This window comes from Polypterus senegalus, chromosome 1, assembly GCF_016835505.1.
Source record: "Polypterus senegalus isolate Bchr_013 chromosome 1, ASM1683550v1, whole genome shotgun sequence".
Lineage (NCBI taxonomy): Eukaryota > Metazoa > Chordata > Cladistia > Polypteriformes > Polypteridae > Polypterus > Polypterus senegalus.
This window is the reverse complement of record NC_053154.1, coordinates 163,287,628-163,298,116: the sequence shown is the minus strand read 5'-3', so window position 1 is coordinate 163,298,116 and position 10,489 is coordinate 163,287,628. Positions and strand designations below refer to the sequence as shown.

At 33.2% G+C, this 10,489-nt stretch overlaps 1 protein-coding gene across 1 annotated transcript in view; it reads right to left on the bottom strand.

The window, feature by feature from the left end:
• Positions 1-2,218: 2,218 nt before the first annotated feature.
• ppp1r7 (protein phosphatase 1, regulatory (inhibitor) subunit 7) overlaps positions 2,219-10,489 on the bottom strand; it is a 45,521-nt gene continuing 37,250 nt past the window's right edge. Inside the window, exon 10 of the mRNA XM_039761791.1 lies at positions 2,219-3,233. Within this exon, the coding sequence (XP_039617725.1) occupies positions 3,057-3,233 (177 nt within the window). The 3' untranslated portion in view covers positions 2,219-3,056. The remainder of the gene's footprint in view (positions 3,234-10,489) is intronic.

Genomic DNA, 10,489 nt, shown 5'->3' with positions numbered 1-10,489 from the left:
TCTTCTCCAAACATACCTTTGCACATGGTGGTCAAAAAACTTCATCAGTCCTCAGGACTTGTTTCCAAAATGCATCAAGACTATTTAGATGTTCATCTGCAAACTTCAGGTGCTGCATTTTGTGGCTAAGAGGTTTTCTTCCACTGACTCTACCATGAAGGTCATATTTGTTCAGGTGTCGCGACACAGTAGAACAGTGGACCACCACTCCAGAGTCTGCTAAATCTTCTTGAAGGTCTTGTGCTGTCAAACAGAGGTTTTTATTTGCCCTTATAATAATCCAAGGAACTGTTCTTTTAGAAAGTTTTCTTCGTCTTCCAGACCTCAACTTTTCCACCATTGTTCCTGTTCACTGGCATTTCTTAATAACATTATGAACCAAGGAAACAGCTACCAGAAAACGCTTTGATATCTTTTTGTAGCCTCCTCTTGCTTTGTGAGCATCAATTATTTTATTTTTCACAGTCCTAGGCAGCTGCTTAGAAGAGCCTAAGGTTGCTGATTGTCGTTGGGACAAGGTTTTAGGAGTCTGAGAATTATACGGCTTAGCAATTTGCATCACCTGGGATTTCCAAATTAGTTAAGGTCTGAGACTTTGGTAAACGTTTCGGAGACCTCAAATATCTTGGGGTGCCCAAACTCTTGCAAGGCACTCCTTTCCTTTTTTCATTGTACAACTGTACAGAACAAATACAGTAATCTTGTATAAAATGCTGAAATGAAAAGTGTCATCATTAACTTAGTGCCTTTTGGTGATCACTCCAACTTCTGCTCACTTAACTATTCACAGTAACAGACATTTTAAGCAAGGGTGCCCACACTTTTATATGTCACTGTACTTGGCACACACATCACCAAAAACTGAATCTGGACAGCAAACCCCAGAGCAATTGTCAAGAAAACACTACAGTATCTAAGGTGTCTAAAGATAAGTAGAATCTGGAAAGAAGCACTGGTCAGCTTTTATAGCAGAACAATTCAAAGTGTTCTGGCTTATGGCATCACTGTAAGTTTAGGGAATCCCACACAAAATGAAAAAGACACCCTTTAAAGGATGGTCAGAACAGTTGAGTGTATTATTGGAACAGAACTTCCATTAAATGATTATCTGGACATTAGTCGCTGTAAAAGCAAGACCCACACTACTCTTAAGAACCCTAATCACCCAGAGACCACAGTCTATTTACTTAGCAAGAGACCCTATACAGTCTTAACTGTGAACAGACCAGAAAGCCTCAAGATCCGAAGGAGGAACTTCAAAAATAGCTAACCCTAAAGTGTGAAGTGTGTCACTGTGATCTGTGAAGTTTATTGCAAACCCATTATTTTATACCTGAAACCACACAAATATGCTGACATAGAGAACATGACAGAAAGATGGACATAAACGGGTGGAAGATGACTCAGATAGGCTAGTTGTCCTAGTTGGTCATAATAGTCAGCGGCTTCTGATTTTAATTCAGAGTTCTCTCTGTGAACAATCCCAGGGATAGTTATTCTCAGGCAGAGGCCATGAGTGATTACAGCAGGTGCACCGTGTGCTAGCTGGATCTTAAAACAACACAGTCCATATATAACAAAACCATACCTAGTATGTTTCCCCATAAAAAGCTCAATGGATATGCAAATATGTGAGTATTTAAATTGGAAAAGAATCATCGAGAAGCTAGAAGCCATCTCATGCCGCCGACCACTCTTTTGGTTTGGATGAAGTGGGTTCATCAAGCCTTCGTTACTGAAGAACTGGCTGATGCATCTACTGTTCCACTGGCTTCTCTCCGGCCTGGACATGTATGTAGAAATACATTGTAATTAGGGAGTGGAAGCTAAATGTTAAACAAATTAAATACATATATCAATTTTTGTACCAAATTGCTCTTGTCTGATTATTTCCACCATTGGTTACTAAAGAGTTACATATGGCTTGAGCGTGTTTTGCATCAGTAAGAAACACAATCCTAGGCAGCAAGCACACTCTGCTGGAGACAAGAGCCTTCATGAGTGAATCAACTCAAAAGTGACCGCCACAGGCACTGCAGTTAGAACTATAAGCTAATGAATGTGGGAGCAAGGCCTAACCCAGTCCCGGAAAGGACATTAGTCTATCACACGCTATAATCATAAGTCACCATTGCTCTTCTAGTGAACCACATAAATCCCATTTAAAACCCAACAATGTTTTGTGATGAAGCCGATTAAGCTATCGCAATCATATAGATATAGGTAAATTAAATTCAAATTTATTTTAAGTATCTGTACAGTTTTTTTATATTAGAAATTGTGTGATACAATTAAAAAGGCTAAACAAAGCAGTTCATGCAGTACTGTCACATCCTTTAATTTGGTAAATCCGTTTCATGTAAAATATTCTGCTAGTCTTCAATTGTCTTGATGATGAGTGATATTTTGTCAAAGATAAAATTATCCTGAATTGTTTTTTTGACAGAAGAGATAATTAAGTGCTTTTACTTTAAACCGGTTACAAAGTTAACATGAATCAAGGTTAACAGTAACTTTGTGTTGCAGGGAGATTTAAGCCTTCAGATCAAACACTCGTGACATTTTCAACTAATACACAAAGAACATTCGCAAGTAATTATGAAAACCTAAGCAATCTGGCTGACTGAACAATGAGAAAAAACATTGTAAGCTAAAGACTGTTTTTAAAATAAACAAAAACATTGTTCTATAAAGCTTTAATTACTACATTCCTTGTTGCTCAGACTTTAAAATCTTTGTAGGCTCTTTCTCTGTTCCCAGAATATGTCTTGCAGTTACTAGTCAGTCCCTGGAATGCCTAAAAACAGTAAGGTTATAAAAGGGAACAAAATCCATTTCTTGCATTTTTGTTTAGGAGTGCATTTATAACATATGAATAAATACCATTATAAACACTGTTAAGAGATGCTAGTAAGCTCAGTGGAGAGATCATGATCAGATTTTTCTAGAAGACTACCATCCTGAAAATTTCCCGCAACTTAATAAAACCCATACTTTGCATATTACGGTTTATCAATCATGTACAGGGTGCAGAGAAATAGGCCTTAACAGGTAAGTCAAAAACGAATATAAGTAGCATCTATCTGCCGCACACTTGGAAGTGACAGCATAATTTTACGCCGATATTGAGGGTCCTTCTGAAGAGGATTGCGCTCCAAGTAAACGGTTTCTAGCCCGTGTGCATTCTTTAGCTCATCAAGGTCACTAAAGTTGTCAATCTGGTTGTCATTCATCTGTGTGGATAAAGTAAAAGATATCAGATGGGTATGAGTGCATTAGCTTATTACAAACTTTTTACTTGATCATTACAAAATAGTAGCTCATTTTTCATGAAGCATGTCAATCAGGAATTGTATTATTTACCAATCCATCCATATAATGAATCCATTAAAACCAGCAACCAACTCATGACAGGGCACCAGTCTATCACAGAGCAAACACATACACATATGATTGATGTTACATTTGCAAAGTAATCTAGTATACATACTATACATGAGAGACATTTTATTAACCTGTTCAGCTGGCAGATCTCAGGTAATAGACCTTAGCCTAAACGTTTTGTCAACCTGAACAGGCATGCAATGTATTCTGTGAAAAATGAAAGGTAAAAAGAGGACTCAGTGTTTTAGCACAGTTAGGTACAGTAGTTTTTTTTTTTTTTTAATTCCCAGCTGGCCGCTGCCGAGAGTTGATTCTATAATAAAATAAAATAAAAATTAAAAGAGGAATAACCTTGCAAGTCAATCACCACCCTGAAAAAGGATAGTAGACGTCACATAGTATATGTGTACCAAATTTCAGGTCAAAAAGTGAAAGGGTTTGCGAGCTACAGGTGATTTAATATCCTGGACAGACAAACAAACAGCCACGGTAGTGTATTATAAAATTATACACTACTTATTATTACACTATAAAATTATATACTATTTATTTATATATTTTTATAAATATAAATTATATATATATATATTTTAAATCTGTAACTAAGGGACAGACCAATGTGGGAGTAGTAAGCTAGCACTGATTTAAGGCCGCATGGACCTAGCCAGGTTGTATAATTCTTTGTATTGCTGCTGTTGGATTTGTTGCAAATAAATATAATTTTTAAATGAAAGCTTAAATCAATGTCTTTGTCTGACTGCTATTACTATAGTAAAAGAGCAAGATTGCCCATTCCTTGTCTAGATGTGACAAGGGGACACCTTTGTAAGGCCTTTCATTGGTAGTAAATTGGGTTGAAATAGAGGTTTGAAAGTAAATAGAGGTCCCTTGTACAATACTGTACAATATGGACAGTGAGACAGGTAAGACGTTACAGGTAACACTGCTATATAGCTGGTTTTGACATTTATTCCTAGTCCCTGAAAAGGAAATAATACAAGAGGTTAGTTGGTACCTTTCATGCCAGGTGCATTTCACAGATGATCTGATAACATGATAAAACAACACCTGTGAGGATATAGAAGTAAACTGAAGAAAGTCCCATTGACAGAGACAAGAATAAGATTCACACCTAGTTTGGAGAAACTGTGAAGTAACTAATGGTGCCTAGTTATTATCCTCATACTTGGGTCATAATACGATAATACTGATTATTTACAGGTTTTTCATTATATTAAGTATTTGGTTTTTTGTTTGAATAGATTTTTTTCCCCTTCTTTATTTGACTGAAATAAAAATTAAAATTAAACAAAAACAAAAGAAATTTAACCAGTTGTATCTCAAATGTTGTAAGTCGATTTGGATAAAAGTGTCAGTCAAATATTAAGTAGTAATAATAATAATAATCATCATGGTGTTTGAGGGAAGTATGTTTTCCACACCATTCTGGAGTGAGTTTGGCCCATTTTTCCAAGCAAAACTGGTCCATGTTTTTCACATTCGACAACTAATACTTGTTTCCTATAATTTTCAAAGAGTTCCACCAATTCTCAGTTGGATTGAGATCAGGGCTTGGAATGGGCCACTGTAAAACATTCACCTTTTTGTCTTTGAGTCATGCCAAGGCTACTTTGCCCTTGTGTTTTACATCTTTGTACTGAACTATCACTCAAAAGAACTTATAAAGTTTTTGGCACACGAGATAGAACTATTAAGATGAACAATTTAGTTGTAACAGTTTATTCGGTTTCCAGTCTAAACTTGCTTATTCTAGTTTTACTGCCTTTCTCATACATATTTTTTGATGTGTTGTTGAAATGATATCTTAATTTCCCTCTAATAACAACAATTGTATAGTATTTCTAGGCTGACAGAAGGTAAGGCATGTAACAAGGTAAGAGAACCAAATCTCCAGGTATATGGCAAGCCGAATTAACATTTAGAGATATCTCAAAATGGATTTTAAGATATCTGGAAATGCATTTTAGATATCTCAAATTGACTTACAGATATCTAAAAATGCATCTATTTTAAGATATCTAAAAAGCATTTTATGATATCTTAAATAGATTTCAAGATATCTTGAAATGATATGCCGTACATTTTGAAATATCTGAAATGCATTTTAAGATATCTTTAATGCAATTCGAGATATCTTGAAATACGTTCCTGTGCATTTTGAGATATCGCAAATACATTTCAAGATATCTTAAAATAACTTCCTGTGCATTTCAAGATATCTCAAATACATTTTGAGATATCTCAAAATCACTTCCTGTAACATTTCCTATTCTTTCAATGGGACTTCCTGTCTATTTTGAGATATCTCAAAATGAATTTGAGATATCTTGAAATACACAGGAAGTTATTTTAAGATATCTTGAAATGTATTTGAGATATCTTGAAATGTGCAGGAAGTCATTTTAAGATATCTGAAAATGCATTTCAGATATCTCAAAATGAATTTGGGATATCTTAAAATGAGAAGGAAGTTATTTTGAGATATCTCGAAATATAATTTAGATATCTTAAAAAGCATTCAAGATATCTTGAAATTCATTTTTCAGATATCTGAAATACATTTTAGATATCTAAAATTAATTTCATGATATCTTAAAATGGGTCTCTGCTACATTTCAGATATCTAACAATGTATTTCAAGATATCTCAAATTGTATTTGAAGATATCTAAAATGCATTTTAAGATATCTTTAAAAGGACACTCAATTATTTCAAGATATCTCAATAGCATTTTCAGATATCTACAATACAATTTAAGATATCTCAAATACATTTCCAGATATCTTAAAACAGCTTCCTGTCCATTTTCAGATATCTCAAATACATTTCAAGATATCTTAAAATGACTTCCTGCACATTTCAAGATATCTCAAATACATTTTAAGATATCTTATAATAAACAAGTAGTCCCATTGAAATAATAGGCAATTTTACAGGAAATGATTTTGAGATATCTTGAAATGCATTTAAGATATCTTAAAATGCATGAAAGGTCAATTTAAGATATCTGAAAATTCATTTGAGATATCTTGAAATGCAGACACAATTATTTTGAGATATCTGAAACTGTATTTGAGATATCTTGAAATACATTTGAGATATCTCAAAATGTATTGCAGATATCTTAAAATGTAAAGGAAATTATTTTAAGATATCTCAAAGCGAGTTTCAGATATCTTAAAAAGTAAATTACATTTTAAGATATCCAAAATTCATTTTGAGATATCTCTAAATGTTAATTTGGCTTGCCATACCAGGTAGCTAATGAAGATCTTCCTCAGTGGAGTGGTAGAACTGGTTGCTTTGAATCTAAGCATGAGTTTGTTTCTCATTTCATCTGTCTAATGAAGAGTAACTACAGAGAGAGTGGGAGTATCACCCTGATATATTTCTCACCAATGACAGGAGATTAATATTTTCATTTCCTGGCATAGTTACCAGTATCTGCCACAACATAGACTGATAGATTAAAAAAATATTTGCATATATTTTGAGTATGACTGATACAAAGGCAGTACAATGGCATGGTAGGTAGTACTGCCAACTCATAGAATAATAGTCTCCCTGTGCTTGTTTGGATTTTTCTCCAGCAACTCTATTTTTTCCTCTCAAATTAACAAGGATGTACAGTATCTGTTAATCTACGTGATGACTCTAAACAAGCCGTCTATGGGTGTGTGAGCATTACAATGCACGGATGCCTCTCCAGGGCTGTATCCAGCCAGCTCTGGTCTCCTGTGACCCTGAAATGGATTAAAAGTGTTTGAAAATGCTATGCAAAATAAAAATAAAAAAAAAACCAGAATATAAACAACAAAGAGAGGGTCAATTTGGATCCAATCTGGAACAATAGAGACTGGGATATTAATTTATTTGCAGTTTTGAAAATTATATATATATATATATATATATATATATATATATATATATATATATATATATATATATATATATATACATACATATATATATATATATATACACATACATATATATATATATATATATATATACACATACATATATATATATATATATATATATACATACATATATATATATATATATATATATATATATATATATACATACACATATATATATATATATATATATATATATATATATATATATACACACACACACATACATACATACTATAGTATATATGCTAGCAAAACCAAGAAAAATTTGTAGCACAAGAACCCAAAACACACTTATGAGTGAGATCAAAAGGATCTAAATTAGAGATCCTAAAAATGCCAAATAATAACATGACATAATGTTATTTTTAATCTATATATAAAGGAGAGTTGAGATCCAAAAGACTGCGTTTGTGGAGGGATGGAGAGTTAAGGCGGGTGGGGGAGTCACATGATCATCTCCACTTCCATTCACGTCATTTCATTCACTTCATTTCGCTCCGAGCTGAACTCCGCAGCTGACGCGGTCTTGCCGTTCTTTTCCTTAGTGTTTAGTCCTCTCTCCTTTACTGATTTATATAAAAGAGGGTTAGGATTCAAGAGACTGTGTTTGTGTGTTTGTGGAGGGATGGAGAGATAAGGCGGTTGGAGGAGTCACGTGATCATCTCCCCTCCCATTCACCTCATTTCATTCACTTCATTTTGCTCCGAGCTGAGCTCCGCCGCTGATGCGGTCTTGTCGTTCTTTTTCCTTAGTGTTTAGTCCTCTCTCATTTACTAATTTACTCTTTACTAGATGCGGTACTTACTGAACAGTATTTTTTATGTTCACGAATGAATTAGTCATAGATAAAATAAATAGATAAATAAAATAGATTTTGGCTCCAGGAGGCCAAACCAAAAATGATGTATATAAAGAGGCTCTATAACTCCCATGTAGGTACATAATTATTCCGACTACAGCGAAGCGCACCAGGTCTGCTAGTGAATGGAAGTACTGTATAGTCATAACCCTTTTTCAAGCAAGCAGAACAAAAATATGATCTTGTATCTTACAATACTAAGAATACAGTTTTATGAATTATGACTGAGAAAAACGAGACATGCAGAAAACTTTAAATCATCTCCATACGGAGACGGTACATATGAACAAACTGACCAGCACCTTGTAAAGGTCTGGTGTATGCACTGCAACCAATACTATTAGGTGAGGCCTAAGTTGGAATAAATGGTTTCCAAAATGGAAGTGTATATACACACACACACACACACACACATTATATATATATATATATACTATATATATATATATATATATATATATATATATATATATATACACTAGCAGAATATTCAGAGAGAAGTATATATATATATATACACACACACACACATACATACACATATATATACACATATACATACATACACATATACATATATACATATATATATATACACATATACATACACATATATATATATATACATATATATATATATATATATATATATATATATATATATATATATATATATATATATATATATATATATATATATATATATATATATATATATATACACACACACATATACATATATAAATAAAAGGACATATACATATACATGAAATATCCATTCTTTGCTAAAGTTTTTTTTTTTTTTTAAATGCTACTACACACTATAAACGAAAAAATACCAGTGATTTTGATATTGGACTATAAAATACAGTCTGTGAATCCTCTGATGCATTCATGGCTCAGTGTCTCATATCTTTGTAAACTGATATATGATTAAATATTCAATGCATAAGAAACAGGAACATTTGTAGTGCATCTGGTAAAATAATGCCAATTTTGTTCTACAGGGTAAACATCGTGTTTTATTTTGTTTGGAGCACAAATAAACTATTCCAGGCTGCTGTTCATCGAAAAGTATGATTGAAGTAAAAAGGACTTAAGCAGTAAGAGGAGTCTTGATGTTCACAGAGTCATATCCTGCACCATAATAATCATGGCAAAGGTATGTGGATTAGAAATGATGCCTACAGCGTCCCTTTAATTGCACCCCAAATCAATTTGTTGCCTAACTCATATATTAGCAGAGGGTTTGTAGCTCAAAGTTGCATCTATTCTCAGAATTAAATCACTACATAACAAATTTATTGATGCTACAGTTTTCAGGACAAATCCCAGCCCATCCCCAATAGCCATCATTTATTTTCCACACCTGCTAAATGGTTTCATATTAAATTCACATGGTCCCATCTGAAGCTGAACATTAAAAACCTGAACTACTATTTAAGTGCTCAGTACTATAGATTTTGCATTATGCATCACTGTGAAAAGAATTACGAACAGAATTTAACTTGATTAAAAAAAAAAGTTGTTTCGGCTATGAAGCAGGTATTATTTACTGGTTTAATACTTAGAAATCAACAAGTATTTATTGTTTACACAAATTATCATGCAACCATTAATCCACCTGTAAATTCTAAATAATGAAAGCAGATGAATGATAAATAGGCAAAACTCATTTAAAAAAAATTAGACATAACATTTTACAGAGTTGCCCCGCATAGGAATGCAACAAGCTAGCTGTAAAGAAATCTATGACAACATGCATACATCTTTTACTCTGTTAAGCATAGGAAAGTAGTGGTAAAAAAGTAAAAGGACACTCATTAAAAAGTAACACAAAGGACTGAGTAAAGAACTACAGTTTCAAACAAGTGCAGGATGGACGGGATGAGTGCGTTCTGTTTTGAGCAAGTGCAAAAGGGACTTTTAGGGTAAAAGGCTTTTTTTGCTATTTGTGCTTTGGATTTTATAATTCCTCCTCTACATATATTACACAACTTATTAATATTTTTTGCATTCCTGTGCTATTCACACAAACAGTGGTGTAGCTAGAGTTCGTGCCGCTCGGGGCAGGGTGGTGCTTCTATTTGCCACCCTCCAAAATATCTGAATATATTAACCTATTTAAATGGAAAATTAAATGACGTATAGAGAAAAATTAAGATAAATTTTGCATAGATTTATTCATATATAGAGAAATTGCAATAATTTTTCACATGTAATTATTTATAAGCATCAACTAGACAAGGATATATAGTCAAGGCCGAAATTATTGGCACCCCTGGAATTTTCCCAGAA